General features: G+C 53.9%; 3 protein-coding genes across 4 annotated transcripts in view; 1 reads left to right on the top strand and 2 right to left on the bottom strand.

Annotated features, from left to right (window-relative positions):
• PPP1R16A (protein phosphatase 1 regulatory subunit 16A) overlaps positions 1-15,815 on the bottom strand; it is a 37,572-nt gene extending 21,757 nt beyond the window's left edge. For both annotated transcript variants that reach the window (XM_028093620.2, XM_028093619.2), the window contains exon 1: positions 15,724-15,815. The gene's annotated coding sequence lies outside the window, so the exon portion shown is untranslated. The remainder of the gene's footprint in view (positions 1-15,723) is intronic.
• Positions 15,816-18,293: 2,478 nt separating this feature from the next.
• Positions 18,294-19,960, top strand: FOXH1 (forkhead box H1). The gene is made up of 3 exons (XM_028093445.2): positions 18,294-18,557; positions 18,885-18,989; positions 19,078-19,960. Exons 1-3 carry the CDS (start codon positions 18,384-18,386, stop codon positions 19,879-19,881), a joined length of 1,083 nt encoding a protein of 360 aa, XP_027949246.1. The 5' UTR covers positions 18,294-18,383; the 3' UTR covers positions 19,882-19,960.
• A 668-nt stretch (positions 19,961-20,628) lies between these two features.
• On the bottom strand, positions 20,629-27,222 carry KIFC2 (kinesin family member C2). Its single transcript, XM_028093447.2, has 18 exons — positions 27,109-27,222; positions 26,790-26,871; positions 26,454-26,614; positions 26,199-26,337; positions 25,910-26,034; positions 25,761-25,826; positions 25,545-25,673; positions 25,053-25,130; positions 24,822-24,936; positions 24,635-24,744; positions 24,116-24,224; positions 23,870-24,027; positions 22,054-22,158; positions 21,851-21,972; positions 21,635-21,758; positions 21,386-21,515; positions 21,032-21,288; positions 20,629-20,948 (listed from the first exon to the last, which is right to left on the bottom strand). The coding sequence occupies exons 1-18, from the start codon at positions 27,205-27,207 to the stop codon at positions 20,694-20,696; spliced, it is 2,364 nt and encodes a 787-aa protein (XP_027949248.1). The 5' UTR covers positions 27,208-27,222; the 3' UTR covers positions 20,629-20,693.
• Between the last annotated feature and the right edge of the window lie 135 nt (positions 27,223-27,357).

Consider the following 27,357-nt stretch of genomic DNA (forward strand, 5'->3'; position numbering starts at 1 on the left):
TAAACTTGGTCTATCCATACGGTGGAATATTCAGCCATAAAAAAGAAGTTAGTCCTGACACATGCCACAAATGTATTGACAAAAGGACACACAGTGTGTGATTCCACTTGGAGGAGGACCGAGAATAGGTAAATTCACAGACACAGAATGCAGGCTGTCCGGGGCTAGGGGGCGGGGCTAGGGGGCGGGGGCGGGGACTGTTTAAAGGGGACAGAGTCTGGGCGCCGGGGTGGTGCAGCTGCTAAAGCGTCTGCCCTCAGCTCAGATCATGATCTCAGGGTCCTGGGGTCGAGTCCCGCACTGGGCTCCCTGCTGAGCAGGGAGTCTGCTTCTCCCTCTCCCTCTGCCCCTCTCCCCCGCTCCTTCTCTCTCTCTCTCTCAAAAATATATAAATAAAATCTTTAAAAAAAATAAAGTGTCCTTAAAAAAAAAAAGAAAGAAAAAAAAGAAAGAAAGGGGACAGAGTTTCTGCTTCAGGTGGCTAAAAGTTTCCGGTAACGGATACAGATGATGACTACACAATATGGAGGATGTACTTAGTGCCACTGAATTGTACCTAAAAATGGTTACAATAGATTTTATGTCACGTACATTTTATCACAGTTACGAAAAAAAAAGCAAAGGCACAGGTGACTAGAGGAAGGGGAGGAAAATGAGCCCCGTACCAGCCCCGCTCTCGCACAAGGCTGCACAAGCAGGGACAGAGGTTCGCCCAGGTGGTGGGAAATTGCCCAAATGACCTGTTGTCAATAATCACGTGACCAGCTATGAAGCTCATATTTTTACCCCAAGACTGTTCTAGGCTTATTGTGGGATGCAGCAGATAAGCAGTTCATACTTAACACTTGTAATATCACAATTCTGTCATCCTGGGTCACTGAGAACCAAGATTCTTGGCATGGGAGAAAAAAAGATACAAATACAAGAGCAAGAGCAAGGAGGTAAAATAAAATTCCTGTAGTCTTAAATATGACCTGGAAGTATCAATAAAATTTGTAATGTTATTTAATTAATTTATTTTTTAAATAATTATTTATTGTTACGTTAATCACCATACATCATTAGTTTTTGATGTAGTGTTCCATGATTCATTCTTTGTGCATAACACCCAGTGCTCCACGCAGAACGTGCCCTCTTTAATACCCATCACCAGGCTAACCCATCCCCCCACCCCCCTCCCCTCTAGAACCCTCGGTTTGTTTTTCAGAGTCCATCGTCTCTCATGGTTCATCCTAATTTATTTTTTTTTGAAGATTTTATTTATTTGACAGAGAGAGACACAGCGAGAGAGGGAACACAAGCAGGGGGAGTGGGAGAGGGAGAAGCAGGCCTCCCACCAAGCAGGGAGCCTGATGCGGGGCTTGATCCCAGGACCCCGGGATCATGACCTGAGCTGAAGGCAGACACTTAACCGACTGAGCCACCCAGGCGCCCCATGTTATTTAATTAACTTATTTTTTTTTAAAGATTTTATTTATTTATTTGAGAGAGCGAGAGCACATGAGAGGGGGGAGGGCCAGAGGGAGAAGCAGACTCCCCGCTGAGCAGGGAGCCCGATGCGGGACTCGATCCCGGGACTCCAGGATCATGACCCGAGCTGAAGGCAGTCGCTTAACCAACTGAGCCACCCAGGCGCCCCCCATGTTATTTAATTTAAAACAAACTTCCTACTTCTGTCCACTGAAAAGACCCAGAAACAGTGAGCAGCCCAGCAGCAAGGAGCACTCCAAAAACCCAGCCTGAAATCTCCATTTTCCTTAAAAATGTCTTTATAGAAATGGCTGATTCCAGGCCTGTGGCTTGAGACGTCCGAGCTTAACGTGAAACATCTTGTCACAGCAAGCAATACGGGAGCGGTCAGACTATGGGGCCCACATCAGACACTCCCACTGCCAAACACCGGAGGACAAACGTGTACCCATTTGGCCAGAAGACTAAGTGGGATGGGCTGAAACCTATCAAACCCAGACACTGAAATCCACACTGAAAACAAAACAAGCTCATTGTCAGAGAATTCTAACTCAGTATTTTGAAAACCATAAAATAAGAGAGAATTGGTCAGTTTGTTTTGTTTTTTGTGTGTTTTGTTTTTCTCATCACTGCAAGTACACTCCTTAATCCCAGCACCTAGTTCACCCACCCTCCCCCCAACCCCCTCTGGTGACCATCTGTTTGCCCTCTTCTCCTATATGAACGCTACCAATACCTGATGTGGGAGAATTTTTATCAATCACAGAAAAGACAACTGAACAATTGTGCCTCACAATGGAAGAACAACCATCTTATATAAAGCAGTCTTCTTAAACAATAAAAAACTAAAGAGAATCTGATTAAGGTTTGATACGACTACCAGTTTCTAGGAAATGTGGGAGACCGAGAACAACACATCAAAGGGCACCACAGAGGCACAATCAGAAAGATCAATGACGTGGGAAACTATAAAAACAAGTGACCAAGTTTCTTCAACAAATAAACTGAATAAGAAAAAAATGATGGTCAGGGAACCTATATATTTAAAGAAGCTTAAGAGGGCTCCTGGGTGGCTCAGTTGGTTAAGTGACTGCCTTCGGCTCAGGTCATGATCCTGGAGTCCCGGGATCGAGTCCCACATCAGGCCCCCTGCTCGGCAGGGAGTCTGCTTCTCCCTCTGACCCTCCCCCCTCTCACGCTCTCTATCTCTCATTCTCTCTCTCAAATAAATAAATAAAATCTTTAAAAAAAAAATAAAGAAGCTTAAGAGACATGTGCAACATATGTACCTTTTTTGGATCCAAATTCAAACAAATCATAAAATGTATAACGATGACATTTATGAGACAAATAGAAATTTGTCTAGTTGTCTCCGTGCTCTCTTTCTCTAGCTCTCACCCTCTCTCAAATAAATAAATAAGATCTTAAAAAAAATAAGGATTTTATTTATTTATTTGTCAGAGAGAGAGAGCACAAGCAGGGGAGCGGCAGGCAGAGGGAGAAGCAGGCTTCCCGCTGAGTAGGGAGCCCGATGCGGGACTCGATCCCAGGACCCTGGGATCATGACCTGAGCTGAAGACAGAGGCTTAACCGACTGAGCCAGCCAGGCGCCCCTAGGTATTGTGGTATATTTTTAAAGTATCCCTTCTAGGGGCGCCTGGCTGGCTCAGTTGGTAGAGCCTCCGAATCTTGATCTCAGGGGACTCTTGATCTCAAGGTCATGAGTTCAAGCCCCACGCTAAGTGTAGAACTTACTTTTTAAAAAAAGCATTCCTTCTAGAAATAGATACAAAAATACTTACAGAGTGAATAATATATTTGAGATTTGCTTCAAAATAATATAAAAGATATAGGTGAAACAAAACCGACATCAGTTGGTAATTGTTGAAGTTGGATGAAGAATATATGAGGACCATTGTATTCTACCTACTTGTATAGATGTTTGAAATTTTCCATTAATAAAAGCTAAAAAAAAAACAAACCTGATTTCACTAGAGTAGACCATATGCTGGAACACAATCCAAGATTCAGCAACTTTATAAGGAATGAAAATAGAGTATGTTCACTGACCACAATGGAATTAAATTAGAAATTTAAATTAATTAGATTTAATTTAGATTTAATTAAATTAATAAATTTAAATTAAATTAAGAATCAATAACAAAAATATATCTGGAAAAATTCCCAAATATTTGGAAGCTTAAAAGCATACTTCTAGGGGTGCCTGGGTGGCTCAGTCATTAAGCGTCCACCTTCGGCTCAGGTCATGATCCCAGGGTCCTGGGATCAAGTCCCACATCGGACTCCTGGCACAGCAAGAGGCCTGCTTCTCCCTCTCCCACTCCCCCTGCTTGTGTTCCCTCTCTTGCTGTCTCTCTCTCTGTCAAATAAATAAATAAAATCTTAAAAAAAAAAAGCATACTTCTAAATAGCCTACAGGCTAAGGTAGGAATCAAAATGGAAATTATAACATATTTTGAGCTGAATGAAAATGAAAACATACATATCAAAATATGTGAGATACAGTTAAAGCTGTGCTTAGAAGGAAATGTTTACCTTTGATTACTTAAATAAGAAGGTCAAATCAATGACCTAAGCTTCCACTTAAGAAGCTAGAAAAAGAGGGGAAAATTAAACCCAAAGTAAGTAAAAGAAAATACTAATAAGAACAAAAAATGATGAAATACAAAACAGACAAATAGAGGAAAATATTGAAACTAAAAGCTGTTCCTTCAGGGGCACGTGGGTGGCTCAGTCAGTTAAGCATCTTACTTTGGCTCAGGTCATGATCTCAGGATCCTGGGATGGAGCCCCACATTGGGCTCCGTGCTCAATGGGGAGCCTGTTTCTCCTTCTCTCTCTGCCCCTCCCCCAACTCGTGCTCGTGTGCGCACGCTCTCTCTCAAATAAATAAAATCTTAAAAAAAAAAAAACCTGTTCCTTTGAGAATCACAATAAAGGGGCGCCTGGGTGGCTCAGTCATTAAGCGTCTGCCTTCAGCTCAGGTCATGATCCCAGGGTTCTGGGATCGAGCCCCACATTGGGCTCCCTGCTCCGCGGGAAGCCTGCTTCTCCCTCTCCCACTCCCCCTGCTTGTGTTCCCTCTCTCGCTGTGTCTCTCTCTGTCAAATAAATAAAATCTTAAAAAAAAAAAGAAAAAGAAAATCACAATAAAATTGATAACTAATCAAGAAAGAAGACAGGGGTGCCTGGGTGGCTCAGTCAGTGGAGCGTCTGATTCTTGGTTTTGGCTCACGTCATCATCTCGGGGTTGTGAGATCAAGCCCCATAATGGGCTCCACACTCAGCAGGGAGTCTGCTTGAGATTCTTTCCCTCCCCCTCTGCCCCTACCCCTGCTCAGGCATGCATGCTCTCTCTCTAAAATAAATAAATCTTAAAAAAAAATAAAAGACAAAATTACCAATATCATGAATGATAAAGGGGGCATCACTACAGACCTCACAGACCATGAACAGATTAAAATGGTAATGTTCTGAACAATTTATGACAATAAACTCAACAACTTAGGTCAAGGGTCAATGGACTAGAGCCCATAGACCAAATCTGGCCTAGCACCTGTTACTGTAACTGAAGTTTTATGAGAATTTAGCAGTACTCATTTGTTTATGTATTGTCTATGGCTGCTTTGTGCTACAACACCACATGGCCTAAAAAGCCTAAAATATTTACCATTTGGCCCTTTATAGAAAAAAATTGCCATGTTTGACTTAGATAAATGGGCAAATTACCTGAATGAAACAAATTATCAAAATGAACTCAAGAAGAAACAGAAAACTTGAATAGCCCTATTATCTATTAAAGAAATTAAATTTGCAGATACAAACTTTCCCAAAAAGAAACTCCAGGCCCAAATAGTTTCACTGGTAACGTACATCAAACATTTAAGGAAGAAATAATACCAAATGTACAGAAGCCCTTTCTAAAAATAGAAGAGAAAGGAACACATCCCCACTTATTTTATAAGGCCAGTATTACCCTGACTCTAAAACCAAAGACATGACAAGTTAAGACTACATGCCAATTTATTTATGAATAGCTTCAAGAATCCTTTAAAATTATTGCCAAATTGAATCCAGTAATATATAAAAAGGATAACACATCATGACCAAGTGGGATATATTACAAGAACAAAAAGTTGGTTTAACATTTTAAAAATCAAAATAGTTTACCATTTTAAAAAATACAATCAAATCAATAAAACCAGAAAAAGCATTTGGCAAAATTCAACATCTGGTCATAATAAAAAAACAAACAAATTTAGAAACTAGGAATAGAAGGAAGCTTCCTCAGCTAAATCATGCCTACGGGAAAAGAGTGAACCCTTCCTCCTAGGATCAGGGACACCAATCCCGTTCAACATTATACTAGAGGTCCTAGCCAGGGCACTAAGTCAAGACACAAAACGCATGCAGATTGGGAAGGAAGATGTAAAATTCTTCAGATTCACAAAGCATGTAGGTAGGTATGCAGAAGACATGTAGGAAATCCTTGGGGGTGTCTGGGCGGCTCAGTCCGTGGAGTGTCTGACTCTTGATTTCAGCGCAGGTCGTGACCTCAGGGCTGTGAGATCGAGCCCCACACTGGGCTCTGCCCTTCACGTGGAGTCTTCTTGCCTTCTCTCTCCCCCTCTCTTTCTGCTCCACCCCACCAATAAATAAATATAAACAGATAAAATCTTTTTAAAAAAATAATTAAAAAAAAAAGAGGGGCGCCTGGGTGGCTCAGTCGGTTCAGTGTCTGCCTTCAGCTCAGGTCATGATCCTAGGGTCCTGGGATCGAGCCCCACATCAGACTCCTTGCTGAGCAAGGAGCCTGCTTCTCCCTCTGCCTGCCCCTCTACCTACCGCCCCCCCCCCGCTTGTGCTCTCTGACAAATAAATAAATAAAATCTTTAAAAAAAAATCCTTAGTAATCTACAATTGGGATACTAGAATAAATATATTTAGCAAGGTTGTGAAATACAAGGACAATATGTCAAAATTAACTGTATGTCTCTGTACTGCCAACCAACAATTGGAAAATGTAAAATGTTCATTATCATTTACAAAATTAGTATCACAAAGTATAGAACACTTTGACACCCCCTTCAAAAGGTAGAGTCTAATCCACTTTTCCTTCAGTATTTAGTTACCCCTAACAAACAGAAAACAAACCCCAAAAATGGCAGAAACTGAACAAACAGAAAACAAGCAAACAGAAATGGCAATGTATAATTTCTGAGATTAGGTCATAAAAGGTAATGCAGCCTCTTGCTGGCCCTCTGTTGGGTCTCTGGTGCTGGAGGAACGTAGCTGGTATGCTGTCTACAGAAAGGCCCACATGTGAAGAGCTGAGGCCTCCTGCCAACAGCCAGCTGAGGGCACCACCTGAGAGGCAAACCCTGCAGCCCCAGTCTAGCCCTCAAACAAGGCAGCCCTGACTATCCGAAGTGCAAGCACAGGAGACCTTGAACAGACACCACCCAGCTAAGCCGTTTTTTTAATTCCTGACCTACAGCAACTGTGAGATAATAAATGTTTATTGTTTCAAGTCACTATACTTTTTTTCTTAAGATTTTATTTATTTGTTTGACGGAGAGAGAGAGCACAAGCAGGGAGCCCGATGCAGGACTCGATCTCAGGACCCTGAGATCATGACCTGAGCCGAAGGCACACGCTGATTTGGCGCCCCAAATCACTATATTTTAGAGTAATGGGATACACAGCAATAGACAATACAATGTGAAAATTAGTAACAGGAGACCTCATTTAGAACGGAGTCGCGGGGCGCCTGGGCGGCTCAGTCGTTAAGCGTCGGCCTTCGGCTCGGGTCATGATCCTGGAGTCCCGGGATCGAGCCCCGCATCGGGCTCCCTGCTCCGCGGGAAGCCTGCTTCTCCCTCTGCCACTCCCCCTGCCTGTGTTCCTGCTCTCGCTGTCTCTCTCTGTCAAATGAATAAATAAAACCTTAAAAAAAAAATAGAATGGAGTCGCGGGGCGGCCGGCAGGGGGCGCTCTCCCGTCAATTACTCACCAAGGGGGCCTTCCAAGCGGCCGCGGCTTTAGCTACCGCTGCACCGGCCCCGCCAGGGCAGGAGGAAGCGCTGCTGCTCCCCTGGCAGCCCCGGAGCCGAGGAGGAGAAGCCACTGCACTCCCGGCTCCCAGGTGACTCCCGGACTGTTGACCGACAGCAGCCCCTCCCAGCTCCCCCTCTCCTCCGTAAAAGAGCTTTGCTCGCCTTCGCTCTGCAGACCTGCCTGTGGATTTGCCAGAGCTTTGCTTGTGCCAGGTTGCCATTCCCTGCTGCTCCCGAATAAACCCATTTCCGCTGGTAAAATAACCGGCAGTTTTATTTTTAAGGTTAACATTACTTGTGATCAGAAGTGAGATCCAGAAGACTCCCAGCAACGCCGAGGCTGCTGCACCCACAGAGCCAACTGAGCATACTGCTTTCCTACCCACCCTAGAGCTTGAGGGTAAGTTTTCTCCTAGATCTCAAGCTCTGCTCTCCACGCCTTATGCAAGATCTGTTTTAAAGTCTTGTTTTTTCCTGAGAATACCCATTTGGTCTTCAGTCCAACTCCTATTTGGAACTGGACTGTTCCTACTGGAACCGTGCTGGCCTCTGGTCTGACTCCTCCTGGAGCCAGGCTGTTCCTGTTGAAACTGCGCCGAGGAGGGATTGTTCTCTTTGCTCTATAGAAAACCCCCTGAGAAACTGGATCCCAGTGATCAAAATGCTTTGAGGGTGTCCTTCCTCCTGGGACTCTGGCCGTTTTACATTTAAATAACTACGGTCTCTCCACATGCTCATTTATAAGCAAATGGACTGACTTACCCAAAAGTAATTTAGAACATTAATGGCCATTATGGGGAGAAAAGGTGCGGGGTGGGGGAAGGGGGGAAGGGAGGAAGAAAGAGGGGAAAAACCTGAATGGGATGTGTATTTTAAATGGTATCTTGAGGCTTCTAAATGTTTTCAGAATTCTAAGTAGGCCTCCTTGAAAAATACTATTTCTGAATTAACTGAGGCAAACAAAGAACTGGAAGGAGTCAAAATGGTTTCTGAGGCCGCTCTTCCCCTTCCCATCTTCCCCGTCTGCACACACACAAAGCAACTACCGGTGCCCAGGCCCACCTCTGCTGTTTCCCTCTGTCCTCTCTGCCAGACTTCCGTTTCCTCTGAACCCCTCCCCACGGGCTCCTCTCCTGAACCCAGTAAAACATGCCCCTTTACACTCAGGTCTTCTTCGGAGCCCAGGTGGCACAGTCAGTTGAGTGTCGGACGCTTGATTTTGGTTCAGGTCATGATTTCAGGGTCGGGAGATGGAGCCTGCTTAGGAATTCTCTCTACCGGGGCGCCTGGGTGGCTCAGTTGGTTAAGCAATTGCCTTCGGCTCAGGTCATGATCCCGGAGTCCCAGGATCGAGTCCCGCATCGGGCTCCCTGCTCAGCGGGGAGCCTGCTTCTCCCTCTACCCCTGCCCCCTCTCCTGCTCTCTCTCTCTCTCTCTCTCTCTCTCTCTCTCTCTCTCAAATAAATAAATAAATAAATCCTTGAAAAAAAAAAAAAGGATTCTCTCTGCCTCTCCCTCTGCCCCTATTCCTCCCCACCCTCGAGCACACTCTCTCGCTAAAAAAATAAATATAAATAAAAATTTAAAATTAACTCTTCTGCGGCACCTGGCTGGCTCAGTTGGTAGAACGACTCTTGATCTCAGGGCTTGTGAGTTGGAGCACCACGTTGGGCAGAGAGATTAATTAATTAATTAAAAAACAAATAAAGTTAAGTCTTCTGAGGCTCTAAATAAACCCTGTGGTGTCTGGGTGGCTCAGTGGGTTAAGTAATCTGCCTTCCGCTCAGGTCATGATCTTTGCCCCATGATCTTCGGTGAAGCACACGACTCTTGATCTCAGGGTCACAGCTTTGGGCCCCACGTTGGGTGTAGAGATCACTTAAAAAATAAAAAAATCTTAAAAAAAAAAATAAAGGATGAAAATGGTAAGTATGGTGCTGGGCACGCTATTGCAAGTCCTTTTGAAGTCACTGAGAGGGCACTTTGACCTCTGGCTACTTCAACACACAAGCTGTTCCATGTCCTTACTCTAGCCTGCACCTCAGCCAACAGTAAAACCATAAACATTTATACCAGTGGTTGGTGAGCCTTCGGGATAGTTCATGACTTTGGAATGTTATGGAAACAGACAGGTTTCCTCAGCTACAATGGGGATAAAATTTAAAATGGCTCCTATGTCCAAAATGTATTACATGCTATAATTTGCTGGCTGCTCCCGCTATTATTAAGTTTCCTGGGCATTCCAGACTCGACTCCCTGGAGGCCAGAAGGAAACCACCTCACTGCTTTTTCTGTCAAAAAATGCTGCTTTCAAGGAAACCAATAGCCAGACCTCTGTCATGGTCCAAAGGGATGTTCTCCCAAATGATAATTTGGAAAAGTTCACAAGAGATACCCAAGAATTGGCCACAGAGATGAAAAGCAGTCTTAGAAATCTAGTAATTATTATTGGCTCAATAAGAAGAGAATTCTGGTTTGGACCAAATAACAATCCAGCCCCACCAGAAATTCTATAATGCGCGCTACTTCCCTCTGTACGTGCATTTAACTCTTGGTCTACTGACAGAACGACAGCATTCATGAACCAGTATTGGTGGGAAAAGGGTGCAGAAAGTGCCCACCTTGCTCTTCCCACCTGTCCGAAGTACAATCCAGGGAGACCTATTTACACAAGTGGATTTCAGACAGCTTTTCCCATCTCACGGGTATAAATATGTTTTACTTATGGTTTGTATGTTTTCTCACTTGACTGAAGCTTGCTCTTTCAGACAGGCCAATGCTTCTTCTGTGACTAAAATTCCGTTAGAAAAGATCACCCCTATCCAGCGACCCCCCTGAACTTCAGAGTGATCAGGGAACTCATCTTACTGGTCAGGTGCTGTGACAGCTCTGTGCTGTCCAGCCAGCTTTACGACACTTCCACTGAGCACACCATCCTTAATCCTCGGGCTTAGTTGGATGTACTAATCACACTATTAAGACTCAACTGGCACCATCCATAGAGACCCTCCAAATACCTTGGCTAAAAGCACTGCCATCTGTCCTTCTAAAGCTCAGATCCACCCCCTTGGGAACTTACAGATTCTCACCCTTTGAGGTAGTCACAAGGCGTCCAATGCACTTGGCTTCTCCCTCCTTTGACCCACAGTTGATAAACGGAAGTATGTTTCAATATCATAAAGGTCTAATTGCTTCCATTAAAGTAAACATGCAGGGCACCTGGGTGGCTCAGTCGGTTGTGCCTTCAGCTCAGGTCATGATCCCAGGGTCCTGGGATCGAGCCCCACGTCGGGCTCCCTGCTCCGCAGGAAGCCTGCTTCTCCCTCTCCCACTCCCCCTGCTTGTGTTCCCTCTCTTGCTCGCTCTCTGTCAAATAAATAAAATCTTTAAAAAATAAAATAAAATAAAGTTTGGTGTAAAAAAAAGTACACATTCCAAAAGTTTTATCCTGGCCTCCACAGCTTGCATGGCCTGGCCCCTGCTCACCTTGCCATCTCCTTGCATACCTCCTCTCCACTGACCACTCAACACTGGCCTGCTTCCTGCTTCTACACCTTGGAAGCCTCCAGCTCCAGGTACCACAATGGCTGGGAGCTGAGCTTGGAACCAGACTTGGGTTTGAAATGGAAGGAAGCTGAGGAGATTGGTCAAGTCTCTTGACCTCTTTCCCTCAGTTTCCTTATCTGTAAATGGAATGATAATCATACTTTCTTTATAAGGTTCTTAGGAGGATTCAACGAGTTAACAACAGTATTTCTGGTATCTAGCACTGGGGTTGGCATACTACTACTGCCTGCCATCTGGTTTTGTATGGCCCATGAGCTAAGAATGGCTTGTACATTTTTTTTTTAGATTTACTTATTTGACAGAGATCGAGAGAGAGAGAGAGAGAGACAGCACGAGCGGGCGGGGGGGCGCCTGGGGGGGGCAGAGGGAGAGGGAGAAGCAGGCTCCCTGATGCAGGACTCGATCCCAGGACCCTGAGATCATGACCTAAGCCAAAGGCAGACACTTAACCAACTGAGCCACCCAGGTGCCCCACTATGCAGCTTTTCACAGGAAAAAAACCCTGCCAACCCCTGGTCTATCGCATGTTTATTTGATGCTATCATTTTCATCATCACTCCCGCTTTGCATTAGCTGTTCCTTGTGTCTGGAAAGTTCTTCCATGGATCTTAGGATAGCTCACTCCTTTTCTGTAGCTCAGATCACAATTTAAATATTACCTCCTTAGAGATCTTCCGTGGTTACCTTGTCACTCTCTTATCTTTTCACCCTGTTCTAATTGTTTTTTAAAGATTTTATTTACTTGAGAGAGAGAGCGCGCACGTGCACACGCACACCTGCGTTGGGGGGAGGGGGAGAGAGAGAATCTCAAGCAGAATCCTCGCTGATCATGGAGCCTGATGCAGAGCTTGATCTCACCACCCTGAGATCAGGACCTGAGCCAAAATCAAGAGTCTGCTGCTTAACAGACAGAGCTACCCAGGGTCCCCACACTGTTCTAGTTTTTGACATGCCATTTACTGTGTCCTGCTGTGTCCTCAGAGCTGAGCTTAGTGCATGACTTGTAGGAAGTGCTCAATAACTGGGTTCCTGGCACTGGGGGGCTAGTATAAACTGTAACCCAGGAGCCTCTGAGCTTGTGGGTAAGCTGGTCTGATGAAAAAGACCATCACTCAGTTGTGCCTACAGGTAAGTCAGGACTGGAAAAATGGGAGGTCCATCAGCAATGGCAAGGCTCTGCCCTGTGCCCCGTTGCACAGGGAGGGACATTCAAACCTACTGGACAGTGGGAGGGCTCAGCAGGAAACTGACCCTTCATCTGAGGCCTGGAGGCTCCCAAAGGGTCGCTTGCATCCACACCATCCTCCCTCCCTTCCTTCCAAAACAGGAAAAGGTTTGGGGGGAGGGGGGAGGGCCGGGGTGTGAAGCTAACAGAATGTATCACCCAAAATCAACAAAACCACAATGGTCACATCAAAGAATGACCCAGGCCTCAGGGAATCCTGGCCTGGCAAGACAGGGCTGAGCACGGGGCTCTTCGAGCCACTTCACAGTACAACCACCCAACGCCCCCACCTCCACTCTTCAGCCCAGCCCCCGTCCATCAGCCCGGATCTTGAAGATGTCAGTCACTTCTCTGCGCAAGACCACAATCTCCATGATCTTTCTGGATCTCCATGGACCTCCTCATTCAAACCAACTCCAACCCTCCACTCCCCTACACACTCCTCTCCTTCACAGTGAAACTTCTTTGAAGACTTGTCTGCAGGCTCCATCCCCGTGGCCTCAGCAACCAGGCGCCCCTCAGCCAGTACAAATCTGTCTGCTCTTTGGGTTCGTCACAGCTGCCAAGAAAGCACACAGCCCAGAACCCAACATCCACCATCCCACCTTATGTAGCTGCCCTCACAGCGTTCCTAGCAGGTGAGCTCCTCCTCCTCTGTAGGGCTCTCGCCCCTGGGCATCTGCAGAGCCAACGGGCCCCATACCTCTGTCCTCCTCTCAGCAGGTAGTGCCGATGAAGCCCTGCCCCAGGCTACGGAGCTTGGAAGGGGTGGGGGGAGGTCTGCTCTCTCCCTTCCACCGCCACACCAGTTCAGGGTGGTGGCAGCATGACACACACATAGAAAAGTGCTCAGGGGGCGGGTGAGGGGTACAGAGGATGGCGGCTAGTGGGTAAAGGCAGGTGAGTGTTATTCGGAAGTCTGTGAGGAAGTATTTCAAGAAGGAAAGGACAGGAATTCGATTTGCATTTCAGATCAATCACGCTAAGGTGAGAAGCATGGCGGCGAGGGGCTAAGACAGAGCCAAGACTAGTCAGGGGAAAGTGCTACAATCCGAGGGTAACGCCACAGAGGCAGGTTATTTATCTGGTGGGAAGGATGGACAGGAAGGGCCAGAATCAAGGATATTTAGGATGAAGTTCTCAGAGAGCCTGGAGGTGAGGGAAGAGCCTCCCAGATGTCTTGCTTTGGCTAACGAGTGGGACCGTGCAGAGGTCCTAGAGTGGGAGGCTGTAGGGACTCACTCAAGCAGGAGCCTGTGTCAAGCAGTGACACAAGCCGGTAAAGGTACCACGGCCACGAGATCCTGCCACGTCCAGCATCAGCTCACACCCCAGCACTGATAACCAGCAGAAGCAGAGGACATCTGCAGGGCCCGAGACCCGTTAGATCCCTTTAAAAGGGAGAATTTTTGCAGCAAACTATCAGTCTCTTCGGACCTGACGCCTCTAGACAGACAGACCCCCTCAGTCTGACCACTTCAGAAAGGCAGTTGCTGCCCAAGGCTCTGCCCGGTTGATCTCCCAACAGGACTGACATGCTTCCCTGCTTGAGCATAAGGAGCAGTAAGTGCCGCGAGCTGACCCGGACCTGAGACCTCATCTCAGCCGCCGCCCACAGACCGACTTCGTGTTTGGTTCGCGAACTCCCTCCCCCCTTGTAATCTTTGTTGTGTGCCGTATTAAGAAGCCAAGTTAATCACATGGTGAAATATCACTGAGTCTGGAATCCTAAACCTGCTTTCTATTAACCTTGCTTTCTGATTGAATAAAGCGGACACTGGGGAAAGACACAGCTCGTGCGTGCGCCTTCACAGCGTGTTCAGGACACGTGCTCTCGGGGCACTCTTGGAAGTGATTGTGATAGTTGTGATGTTTCCTCCTAAGAAGCCAACAACATTAACTGCTAATCTTGCGTGTCTTCCGATGACCAGGAAGAGTGGGGACACACGAATTGCTACCATTGCCATCAAAGTCCACCCAGCCAGATACCTGCCTGGGTTTGGTGTGTTAGGTCACCGGAGGTCAGGGGGTTCATCTCACATTGAAGTACCAAAACTGCACAGAATGGACACAGGCTGCTGATAGAAACCAAAGACAGAAATCCCTAGAACACAGATCCCAATGTTGAGTCCACAGAATTAGGAACCCTCTTCCCAGGTGCCTGCCAGCCCTTTGCTGTCAGGGGAGACCAAAGTCCAGGCACACCCCAAGCAGGTGAGAGAGGAGGCTAGGACCAAACAGCAGAGCCCGGGGAGGAGGCTCCAGCCAACAGGGAGGAAATCCAGCCCATGCACAGGGAGGGAAGGAAGGAAGCACCTTCTAAAGCTTCCCCATCCCAGCTTTGATCAAGAGCTTGGGGAGCAGGGAAAGGGGGACACACCCATCACAATGAGGAGCCCAGAGCTAGCCTTTGCGCAGTCTCCTTCAGGCAGCCACTAGCCCCTTAGAGAACTTGGCCCCAGGGCCCCGGGTTGGGGCTGTCCTCACCACCCCTGAAGTGAACTAGGCAGCAGAGCCAGGAGCAGAGGCCTCTTTACACTTCTGGGATACAGGACAACCCCAATCCCGCCCGGGGAGAACACGGGGCAGCAAAGACACCCATGAGGGCTCACTGCTGGGCCCAGACAGGGCCTGAGAAGAGCAATGTGGTGCTCCCACAGCCAGCTCCACCCCAAGTCAAAGATCCAGGAAGAAAAGGCCAGGGCTCTGAGGAGGGCTAGCCTCCCTCCGGCGTCCCTCAACCTGGAATGACTCCATACATGCCTCGGCATGGAGCTTAACGGCGATTAATCCCACGGCCGCCTCAGCCCCTGCTCCAGGGCCTTGAGGGGCCCCAACCAGTCCCGGATCCTCCCCCACAGGCCTGGAGCGCGGGTGCGGGCATTGGGACACGCTGGTGCTTCTCACTTTGACCCTGGTCTGCGAGGTGGCGCCCAGGATCCTCACCCGGGAGGTCACCGGAACCCCGGAGAGGCTCCAGTCTCTCGTCTGGCCTCGCTCCAAAGCCCGCACAAAGCCTGGGCATGTCCTTTCTCCGCCCGCCCGAATTTCCCGGCTGCAAACGCGGAGACGTCTAGCGCTGCCCACCTGACCAACAGGTTTGCAAAACTGAAAACAACTCCACGCACAGATCAAGGTGAAAAGCCCCACAGGCGGCCTTCAGTTCACAGGCTGCCGCCCGAGAAGCCGCTCCTGACCCGTGGCACCCTGCGCCCAGGAGGGGCCTGCGGACACTCGCGCCCCGGCGCCCGCCTCCCCGAGGGCCGGCCGGGCAGGGCTCCCGAGGAGGCCCCGCTCTGCTCTGCGCCCCCCGCGCCCCCCGCCGCCGCTCCCTCCTCCGCCGGCCTCCTCTCCCGCCGCAGGCCCCGGAAGTCCGCGCCTCACCTTCCGCCTCGCGCACAGCGCAGCAGCGCAGCGGACCAGATGCGACCCACCGCTCGGTCGGGCCCGCGCTCCTCTGGGCGCCGCGGGGGCGGGCCCCGCGCCCGGCTCTCGCCATGGCAACGCTACACTTCCGGTCCGCGCGGCCCAAAGCCGGAAGCCGCGGCCCCGCACGGAAGCCCGAGGGCGTGGCCGACCGGCCAGGGGGCGGGGCCTTCCCCGAGAGGACGGCTGCCGGCGGTGCTGTGTGAGCGTCTCGGTGGCCGCGGCATCCTGGGCGCGGACGGGGCGGGACGGGCAAGCAGTCGAAAGGCTCTCGGGAGAGCGGCCATCTATTTGTCCTGGGCTTCTAAAGAATAGTCGGAGTTCACCGGACAAAGCCGAGTCATCACGGACGGAGGGAAAACATAGACCTAAGTGGAATGACCCGGTGCTTTGGGGCCATGGGAAGTAACCGAGGGGGCGGTTTAGGAGGGCGGGGGACAGTGGTCACATAGGAATAGTGCGGACTCAAGGAGCCTTGAACGTCAAACCAAGCAAGGGAGGACGCGTGGAGGGGACGTGGCGACTGAAGACTTGAAGGAGGGAGACCTCTTTGCTAATGGAGTGCGGTTAGGAAGCCGTACGCAGTAACAGCACGGTGAGACACACGGACCCCGTCAACTAGAGCTCTGGGAACGGAAAGAGGTGACGTAGGGGTTCAGAGGAACCACGGGACGTCTGAGAGTGAAGGGGGCAGTGTGGTACTCCACAGGACCTCATCCATTTCCGCCCCCACACTGCCTCCCCCAGTGCACCTCCTGCACTCCTGCCTACCCTCAGCACCTTAACACCAGTTGGCTACCTACTGTATGCTGCAGACTTTAAACCATTGACGACTATAATGTTGTGGGAGGAGGCTACCCAAGAAAAGTTGAATTCTTGAAGTGAGTTATATAAAGTGTGCTCCTGTGGTTTCCCTTGGGTCTGGGGGCCTTGATACCAGCACCAGCCGCTGCTGGTGTCCTGGGCCCAATACCCCCTTGGGCAAACTTGCTGGTAGGGGGCAGGGCTGGGCTTTGGGTCATGGTACAGACCATAGGCCTTGACTAACTCAAAGGCCTTGACAGATCAGATGGCCAGAGAGAAGGTGAGGGGACAGAACAGGGTCTGGGAATTGAGAGGACCAGTGAGTCTCAGGGCCTGCCAGGGGCATTCTTCTGGGACCACACTTCTGGGGCAGGTCCTGTGCCTGCTAAAACCCTCAGACGCTATAGCCAGGCCTGAGCAGGGGGTTCTGGCCCCTCAGGCCTCCTCAGCCTGAGCCTCCACTCTCTTCCCTAGGGTGCCCCTCCTCCATTCAGGCCAACCCCCACCTGCCTGGGGAACATCTCCTTCTACCTAGACTAATCCTCAGGGCCCTGTGGCTGCCTGGGAAGCCTTCCTGCGTACTCACACAACACACCTGTGCTCTCACTCCTGTCCAGGGTGAAGCCAGGTGGTCCTTGCGTGCTCCACTGGGCAGGAACTATGACCCATGAAGCTGTATCCTCAAGGCCTGGCCCCAAGAGATGTCCAGTAAACCCCTCCAGCTAGGAGACCTCTTCCTCCACCCACACACACGAAAGCCCAGGACCACTGCCCAAGTGCCCCGTAAGAACGAGGGGCATCCTCCTGGGTAGCAACCTTCAGAGCTTTGGACTCAGTGGACCAAAAGAGAAGGGAGGCAACTCTGCCTCCCAAAAGTCCTCTGGGGCCAGGGAGGTCCAGCTCACCTAGAGCCAGTGAGGTGCACAATGAATAATGAGAGCTGGTCAGCTCCCACTGTTAACAGGCACCAGGGAGGGGAGGAAAGTGGCCTCCAAGGCCTTGGGAATCCACTGGGGCCCTGTAGCAGCCCCTAGGAAAATTCCTTTTTTTTTTTTTAAGATTTTATTTATTTATTTGAGAGAGAGAATGAGAGACAGAGAGCACGAGAGGAAAGAGGGTCAGAGGGAGAAGCAGACTCCCCGCTGAGCAGGGAGCCCGATGCGGGACTCGATCCCAGGACCCTGAGATCATGACCTGAGCCGAAGGCCGTCGCTTCACCAACTGAGCCACCCAGGCGCCCCCTAGGAAAATTCCTTGAATTAACTGTGTCCCTATTTTGTTCCTGAAGTTTCCTCCAGGAAGCCCTCTGACCACCATCTAGGTCCCGGAAGCTGCTCAGCCTTGAACTCTGGGCAGACCCCACCCATTCTTGGCAGGTCAACTTTGGGTAAATCAACTCCCGCAGCTATTAAATGCGAGCCTGAAGCCCAGCCCAGACAGGATAAAGCAACCGTAGGTCACAGGCCCCTTCCAAAGGCTTTTCCCTCCAGCTTGTAGGGGGTGCTGAAGGCAGCCCAGGGGTGAGGAATGAGGCCTGGGTGGCCGCCTGCAGCCCCCACTGGAATCCTCCCTGCCCCTCCCTTCCAGATTAACTGAAACCTGCTAATTGTGGCAGTCCTCTGCACGCTCCCCTCCCCCACCGCCGATTTCTCCCTCCCTCTGCCTCCCCTCCCCTCCCCCTTCCATCCGAATGATAAAGGGTCTGGCCCGCCAGGCCCGCCGGCCTCAGGCCCCCAGCCTTGCCTCACCACACTGCCCCATTGCCTTGCCTCCACGGGGCCAGGCCCCTGCCCACGGTGCGTGTCTCCCCCTGCATGGGACCCTGCAGCAACCCACGCCTGGGGCTTCCTGGGTCGGAGTCTTCCTCCCAGCCCCCCAAGAGAAGGAAGAAGAGATACCTGCGGCATGACAAACCCCCCTACACCTACTTGGCCATGATTGCCTTGGTGATCCAGGCCGCACCCTCCCGCAGGCTGAAGCTGGCCCAGGTGAGAGGGACCCCCTTTTTCCCTCACACTCGGTAATCGGACCTTTCGCCAGACCCGTCCCCTACCTACTCCTAGGCTCAGACTCCGGCTTCCATCCCCACCTGGCCCCACCCAGCCGAGCCAGCGGGGCCAGTCCAGGCCTGGGCACCAGGGGAAAGAGCCGAGGTGCTCGGGCAGGACGCTTCCCTCGGGGCTTTTTTTCGCTCGGGCGCAGAGGTGTTCTCTGGGGGGGGGGCGACGCCCCGAAGCCCGGCTGTGGGGGAGGGGCGGCGCTGCTCCCCTCTGCGTCCGGCTCACACTGCCGCGCCGGTCGGTCGGTGGTTTCAGATCATCCGTCAGGTCCAGGCCGCGTTCCCCTTCTTCAAGGAAGACTACGAGGGCTGGAAGGATTCCATCCGCCACAATCTCTCCTCCAACCGATGCTTCCGCAAGGTGGGGTAGGGCGAGGGTCGGAGCTGGGGCGGAAATCCCGAGGGTCTGGGGTCGGACGGCCCCACCCAAGCCTCCCCACCCCCTCCAGGTGCCTAAAGATCCAGCGAAGCCCCAGGCCAAGGGCAACTTCTGGGCAGTCGACGTGAGCCTGATCCCGGCCGAGGCGCTGCGGCTGCAGAACACGGCCCTGTGCCGGCGCTGGCAGAGCAGGGGCGAGCGGGGAGCCTTCGCCAAGGACCTGGGCCCCTACGTGTTGCACGGCTGGCCCTACCGGCCGCCCAGTCCCCAGCCACCACCCAGTGAGGGCTTCAGCATCAAGTCTTTGTTAGGGGACCCCGGGGAGGGGGCACCACGAAGCAGCCCAGGTCCAGCGGGCTCTGGGCACAGTGGGCAGAAGGTGATGCCCACCCCACCCCTGCCCTCTGAGAGGCCTCTGTGGCCCCTCTGCCCCCTTCCTGGGCCCAGGAGAGCAGATGCGGAGACTTCCCAGGGTGGAAGCAGCAGGCCCTCGCCCCTCTCCCCTGAGCACAGAGCCTGGCCCCTCCACTTACTGCAGGGCTCTCCAGATCCTGGGGGGCTGTCCAGTGGGAGTCACAGGGCCTCGCTGTGGGGGCAGCTGCCCACCTCTTACTTGCCCACCTACACTCCCAATGTGGTAATGCCCTTAGCCCCACTACCGCCCACACCCTGTCCCCAGTGCCCACCTTCAACCAGCTCAGCCTACTGGGGGGTGGCCCCTGAAACTCATGGCCCCCCAGGGCTGCTCTGGGATCTAGATGCCCTCTTCCAGGGGGTGCCACCCAACAAGAGCATCTATGATGTGTGGGTTAGCCACTCCCGAGATCCAGCTGCCTCCACCCCAGGCTGGCTCCTCTCCTGGTACAGCCTGTGAGGCTCCCAGGGCAGGGGAGCTTTCCTCTCCTATCCCTTCCTGCCACCACTGGCTTGTTGGGGAACGAGGGCCAAGAGGTCCAAGAGGTGTCTGTGGCCACGGCAGCCCTGAAACACCAGGCACCAGCGGTGCTGAGAATCCACGATGTTTATTGGACTGCCCCACAAAGGGCTGTGGTCTAGCTAGGCACCACCCTGGCCCTGATGGTCGGTCATGCCTCTCCTACCCCAGAGGCAAGACTGGAAAGAGTGGGGGCTTTCCTAGCAGCAGCCCCTTCCTGATCCTACTTTCTCTGCGGGTCTATCCTTTCCATCCATCCATCCATCACCATGTGTCACTTCCCCTCCCTGGCTCCGGGCTGGGGGAGGGAGAACCTAAATGGTGGCTCCAGCCTGAAGTCCTGTCCTCCCTCATGTGCCTGGGAATGAGGTAGCAGCACCTTTTTGGGGAAAGGAAATCAAAATTCTGCTTGGTTTTGGTGGTGGTAGTGGGGAAGATAACAGTAAAGGAGTAGACAACATTTTAATGCCGAGTCTGATTTTTGGTGATGGGGTGGTGATTGGGATAACCACTTGGCGGGGTCTACCTCCCACGGTTCTGGCATCCCCTGCTGTGTGCTGCGATAACAGCAAATGGTGATAAGGAGGGAGCTGAGGGCCTGGGGGAGGGAGAGGCAATCATGTACCTACACTAAATACTCATGGGGCAAGGGAACCAATTCCGGGGGAGGGGGCAGTGGGCCCCCAGAGGTCAAGGAGGTTGTGAGGGTGTAGGAGCTTTGCTGCCTCTGCCGGCAGAGACGCGACTCCAGACTACGAGGGCATGTTCTTTTGGGTCCCAAGGGCCGAGCTGGAGTCGCTCTCTGGGCCGGGACTTGGAGGGCTGCCGGGGGACGGCGTGGGAGTGCAGGGGGTCCCGGTGAGTGGTGTGTCGGTGCTGAGGGAAGAGGGCGTCCCAGAGCGCGGGGCCCTGCAGCGCCGGGCTGGCCCCAGCTCCACTTGGCCCACTCGCTCGGCGAACTTCAGCGAGCACACAGTCTCGCCCAGATCCTCGGGCCGCGTGGAAATCTGCGGGGAAGCGGCGCAGATGGGCGGGCCCTGAGCGGGCGGCGCCTGGCTTGCAAACCACCCCATGCCTGCCCGAGGCCCACCTGCAGCAGCAGCACCGCGGTGGCACCAGGTCCCAGCGCAGGCTGCAGAAGGCGCGTGAGCTGAGAATCGCGGAAGGGCACGTGTGGCCGGCGGGCCCGCAGCGCGGCCATCACGCCCCCCAGGGCCAGCAGTGAGCGATTGATAGTCCGGGCCTCCCGCAGACGCTGGGCGCCATCTCGGTCTCCCGGCGACGTGCTGGCCGCCCCCGCCTTCCAGGCACGCTCGGATCCAGCCAGGTCCACCAGGTGCAGGGTGCCTGCAAGGGCAAGCAAGCCCGACGTGGAGGGAGCCCTGGTCTTGGGTGCTGCGGGCCCTCCCCCCAACCTGCGGGGCTCAGGTGCGCGCCTTGGTACCTGCGGTGCCTGGTCCGCGAGGTGGGGACGCTGTGCGTAGTGTCAGCGTGACCAAAGCATGCGACCGAGAGCTGTGCCGATTCTTGGTGGTGGCGGCGGTGGCCCGGTTGCTCCTCCCCAGGCTCAGCATCTGGAGGGCGGAGCAATAGGACCTACCTGCTGCAGGGTCTGCGTCCCTAGGTGGGAGCACAGGCGGGGCCTTGGAGAATTCCTGGGGGGGGGGGGTGCGTTGCCACTGGGCAGCCTTACCTGGTGCAGGGTCTCCAGGTTGGGCACATCCCAGTAGGTGAGACCAGCCACCTGAATGCCCCCCTGGCCTGCTGGGCCCTGCCTCACGGCCAGGCGCTCTGGAGGCCCTGGGGCAAGGAGGTCCCTGGTGAGAAAGGGAAGGGCTTGGTTTCTGAGGTTCCCAGGGTAACTGGAAGAGCACAGGGTGAGGACAAGGCACTGTAGCATGGCCCTGACCTGACAGCCTCATTGTAGATCTCCACCATGCTGAGAGTTACACGGTGTTGCCCTCCAGTCCCCATCTCCTGGAACAGTGACTGCAGTGCCCTAGGAGCTATGCCAGGGTCCTCAGGTGGGCCCTGGGGACAGGGTGGGGTGCTGCATCAGACTCACATCCCAGCCCCTGGCCCCAGGAGCCACCCCGGGTCTCCCCTTCCCACCTCCATACTGTAGGTCTTCCCCGTGCCCGTCTGACCATAGGTGAAAATGCAGACACTGTAGCCTCGGAGGCAGGACAGCACAGCTGGCTCCAGCTCCCGGAAGACCTAGGGTCGGAGGGGGTAAGGGTCCTAAGCCCCAGGACCCGGGACACAGTGTGAATGAAGCTTGATTCCCTGGGGAGGGCGGCTCTAGGAGGGCACAGTGGAAAGGAGGATCTCCCAACAAATTGAAGAGGCTCCCTGGAGGAGGCATTTGCAAGAATTTGCCAGGCAGAGGAGGGAAGGGATGTGCCAGAAAGAAAGAGCAAGCAACACGGAGCACTGGAATTCTGAGGACCACCTGGGAGGCCCAGGGGCGCAGCAGCCGAGAGCCCAGATGCTGGGCTTGGCTGCCAGGTTCAAACCCCAGGTATGATGGGAAGCAAAGCATCCATCGTCCTTCTGGGCTAAGGTTTTCCCTCTGTGAGGTGACGACTACAGTGCCACCTGTCGTAAGGGCTCAAGGGGAGCATGTACAAGAGGACTAGAGCAGCACCGGGCACACAAAGAATGAGCCCAGAAGGGCTGCACAGTGACCAGCTCTCGGTGGCTCGTCAAGATCACTGGAACCCTGGCCTGCGAGGGTACACAGAGAGGCGGCTGAAGAGGAAATGGCGCTGGGACTTATATCCTGTGGGCAACTGGACCCCAGCAGCAGCCTTTTGAGCAATGACATGGCCAGCTTTTGTGGCCAGAAGGTGGCTGCCAACAGAGTAGCCTGCAAGTTCTACTTAACGTGTTCCCTGCCAGCAATGAGGGCAGAATGCAGACTTGCCAGGGAGGTCACTGAGATTCCATGACCGGAAGGAAGCACTGAGGGTGACTGATGGGGGGCTGTGGTGCCCTTGCACGATGGGGAACACAGGTGAGCAGGCTCAGTGAAAGATGCCTTTGGCTCCTTCATTCAGACACACTGGAATTGGAGGGCCCCGTCAGAGGTCTGCAGACGGGGCAGGCTGCACAGGGCTGAAGTTTGGGATGCAGGCTGAGACCAGGGGAAGTGTGTGAGATAGAGAGACAAGTGAAAAACAGCCGTGGTACTCCAGGAAGTGGGGGAAGGAGCCCTGGCCACCTGCCACTCCTCACACCGCGTACCTGTGAGGCCAACACAGGTCAGAATCTCTGCTAGCTCTCTCCCTTACTCCATCGCCTCTGTTTCCTGAGCTTTGGAAGTTCTCATGCCAAAGTCTATGTGGACAGCGACAGGGAGACAGGGAGCGTATGAAGCAAGGTGGGGAGCTGGGCCTGGCGGGAACGGGGAGGGGGGAGGAGAGCGGGGTCTGTAGTGGGCTCCCAGGAGGGCACTGAGGCTGGAAACCACCCACTCGCCCTTGCGCCCCGACTGCTTCCTTGGCCACAAGGCATGGAGGGGAGCCTGCCCTCACAGCCAGCCCACTCCACCCCGGCTGAAAGAGTAAGCAGCCGGCAAGCCTGGAGGAAGGTGGTTACAGCACTGTCCCCACCCTGGCCACGCTCTGCAGCCAGCTCTCGAGCGGTGGCCATCATTTCAGACAAGATCATTTTCCTTAGTTTCCTGGTAAAAAAGTTACTTTTTAAAATGTTAACCTTTCCATTAAACCAGAAGGCTTATTTCCACTGGAACTGCAGAGGAGGTGCCCAGCTAGGCTCCCATTCCTGCCTCCCAGAACCTGCTCCCTTCCCTTCCCTTCACTGGAGTTCAGCCACCGGGAAGGCAGATGAAGGGGAACCCAGAGCCTCTTCTGATCCGGGGGCAGTATGAGGGAAGGACAGCACAGACGCAAGGGCAGACCATCACCTCCTCCTGGCTGGCCTCTGGAGAGAAAACCCAGTCCAGGCGGAAGCGACGCTGGCGCCCTCGATAGCAGGTGGTGACCGTGCCACTGGGGCCAGGCTCCGAGCTCACCAGGCTGGAGGGTGTCCCTGGCCTCAGCCGACACAGCACACGGATATTTCCTGGGATGGAGATCACATCAGTGGGCTGCCTCCCAGGCCCTAAAGCATGGGGAGGCCCCACTTCCTCCACTTCCCAAGCCTGCCATACCCTTGAGCTCCAGCAGCCGCCCTGGGCATCCAGTTGGGGGCCCCTGCTGCTCCTCAGGGAGCTGAGTCCCAGCCCCGCCAGATGACAGTGCCCCCAGGGCCCAGGACACCTGGTGGAATAGGGATGTGAGGAAGTGGGTGCAGTTGAGGAGCTTGGCGGAGGGGCTGCTGAGGATATAACTTTCAGTGGCTTTGGGCCCCTAGGGGCATCATTTGTGGGCCCAGGTGGAGACCCAGAACCTGAGCAGAATCAGGGAAAAAGACATCTGTCTCCTCCAGGGTTGGCAATCCTGTGAGGGATTTACTGTCACCCCAGTTTGTACCGACAAAAGTGAGACCCAGAAATGAGATCACACCTAGGGTGTGTGAGATCACAAGCTGTTCTGATTCCAGAGCCTACCACCTCCATTACAGCAGGCAGCCCCCCAGGGTAGAAAGAAAGAATAAGGGTTCCCCACGGAAGAACAGTGACCAGGCTGCTCAGAGAGCATGTTCTGGAGAGGGGGCAGATGGTCCTGACCTGACCCCGGGCCTCACTGAGCGAACATTGACAGCTCTGGGTAAATGTGCTGACCAGTCCTCGGAGGTCCCCACAGCCCTGACGCAGACTGGCCATCCGTGCCCGAAGTCCTGGCAGGGAGAGTTTGTTGTGAGGGAGAGCCCTGACCCCATGGCCTTTTCGCGAGCCCTCTGGTCCCATCCCTTACCTGCCAGCCGCCCATGCATCTGCTGCAGCTCCCTTCTACAGTTCTGCTCAGTCTCCTGCTGGAGCTGCCGAAGGGCCCCCCGAAGGCCCTGCAGCTGCACCTCCTGCACCCCCAGCTGTCCCGCCCAACCCCACCCTTGTCACTGAGGAAACAGGGCACTTACCAGGCCCTGCCTCAGATACCCCACCTCCCCGTGCCCCAGCCTTCCCGGCCCCTGGGCTCAGTGCCCACCTGGACTTGAAGTGCTTCTGTGGTGTCCTGGGCTTCCTGAAGCCGGCTCTGGAGCTCCGCCAAGGCCTCTGCCTCCTCCTGCAGGAAGGGTGGGAGCCAGGTCAGCTGTGGAGCCAGGAGCGAACTAAAGGAGGTGCACGCCAGCAGCCCCATTGGGCTGGATGGGGACGTCAAGTTGAGAGGAGCAGGCACAGCTCGTCATGAATCCACGTCTCCCAACTTTATACGGGACTCCTTCCCCCAAGTCCCTCTGCTCTCCTGGGGTCAGTCACGTGGAAAGCCACAGGACAGGGCAGAGACGTTCTCCCATGGGCACTGGTCTCCTTGCACAGACCATCCCAGGGCCTGTCCACCCCCCTCCCCCTGCACCCTGGGCTCTGCTCCTGAAAGGTCAGAGAGGCTTCCAGCAGCATTAGATCCTGGACAGTGTTGCAGGTAGCCAGGTGTTCAGGAGCCCCAGACTGCAGGAGAGATAACAGCTAAGGAGGATACCTGGGGGGCCCTGGTGGAGGGGCCAGGGCCCCAGTGTAGCAGGAGGTCCCGAGTGAGGCTCAGGCTCTGTTTCAGAGCCTCATTCTCCAGGGTTAGATGCTGAACCCTTTTCTCTGAGTCTGTTGCCCCCTGGTGGAGAGAGAAGCCCTCAAGACTCACCTGAAAGTTGGGCCACCTCTCTTGTCACCCTCCTGGAGCCCCACCCCGCAACCTTACCACTCCCAGGCGCAGCCGGCCCAGCTCCTCCTCCTGCAGTTCTAGTTGCTGCTTCAGCTCCTCTAGCTGGGAAGGAAAGAGGGGCACAGGATGGAGCATCTCCTTCCAATCTCTCCACCCCAGTCCCTGTCGCCTTCTGGACCCCTTACCTGTCCGAGGATGAGCTGCTCCAGCCGCTGCCAAGCCCTCTGGTCCTCCTCCAACTGCGGAAGGTTCTGCCCTTGGGCCTCATCCCTTGGTGAAAGGGAAGGGCTCTCTTCTTGAGATGGGGATCCTGGGGTGGGGTGGGCCAGTTAAGACTGATGAGGCCCCTAACCTGAAGGAGGGGACACCTCGGCAACAGGGCTGGGCATGGGACCCCGAACTGCAGGCCACTCGGTTTCTGTGGGCTTCACTCCCTCCACACACTCCCTTTACGATGCACTACTCCTTACGCACCAGCAGGAGTGGGGCACTGCCCCTCCGAGGCTGGCTGAGTCCCCTGGGACAGGGCCTGCCTTCCCCTGGGGCTCCGAATCCATGCCAGGAGGGCCAAGAGCTGACCAGTCACCGTCAACAGTGGGGGAACATCGCTCGGCTGTAAAGAAGATAGAAGCACCAGAGCAGAGAAGACGGAGGTGATGACACGCACGGGGAGACCAAAAGGACTGTGGAGAGAGTATGGACCAGCTGGAGGACCCTCACCCCGCTCACCTTGGTCAGGTCAGGAGGATTCCCGAGGCTCTCTTCCGCCCCCAGCTGGACGGAGAGGAACTCAGCAAGACGCACGAGAGCCTCTTCCAGGGAGACCTCGGTAGGGCGGCCTTCGGCTCCCTCTTCCGGCCCATCCTCAGATTCGGAGCAGCCAGTGAGGCCTGGTAGCGGGAAAGCGAGGCTTGTGGCTCACGTGTCGGAGGCCTGACCACCAGAAGGCACCTCCTGGGTCCCTCCCTCCCAGAGAGGTCACGGGCACCCCTTCCTCTCTCGGACGGCGGGGTTCCCTCCTGGCCCCGGGGACCGCAGCGCTCCCGGCGCACCGACAGCACCTACCGACCAGGCCTGTCAGCTCGGTCCACAGCTCTGCCGGGGGCTGGTCGGGGCGGCGGCGACCCCCGCGCTGGCAACCCGCACTCTGGGGAGAGAGCAGCGGGACCTCTGAGGGTTGGGTAAGCAGCCGGGGGGCCCCCCTCCCTCCGAGACCCGGGCCAAGGGAGTTGAGGTCTCCGATTCCAACAGCACAACAGAGACGGGGTCCTCCGCACGGCCCTCCCTCCCCAGCGTCAGCGCCCCGGGAACGTGCGCTGCGCGGGCCCGCAAAACCCGCTCTCAGGAAGGGGGGCGCCGGACGTGCTGGGCCCGCTCCGCTCACCTGGGCGGGGTCCCCGGGGTCGCCGGCCGCCGCAGCCCCGCCATCCCTACGAAAGAGGCTGTAGAAGATGTAGATGAGCAGTGAGTAGAAGGCGTACATGGGAGCGCGGGGCGGCAGAGGGCCCCGCTTCGCGCCGCCCCGCGTCCCAGCGCCCCGACTCCGCGCCCGCGCGCTGCAAAACCGGTGCGCATGCTCGGGGAGGCCGCCCCCACGGCCCCGCTCCCGCGGGTGGGGGCCGCGCGCCCGAGG

Source organism: Eumetopias jubatus, unplaced genomic scaffold (assembly GCF_037043125.1).
Source record: "Eumetopias jubatus isolate StellerSeaLion01/CBP00866 unplaced genomic scaffold, mEumJub1_p1.0 scaffold_4, whole genome shotgun sequence".
In the NCBI taxonomy this organism is placed as follows: Eukaryota; Metazoa; Chordata; class Mammalia; order Carnivora; family Otariidae; genus Eumetopias; species Eumetopias jubatus.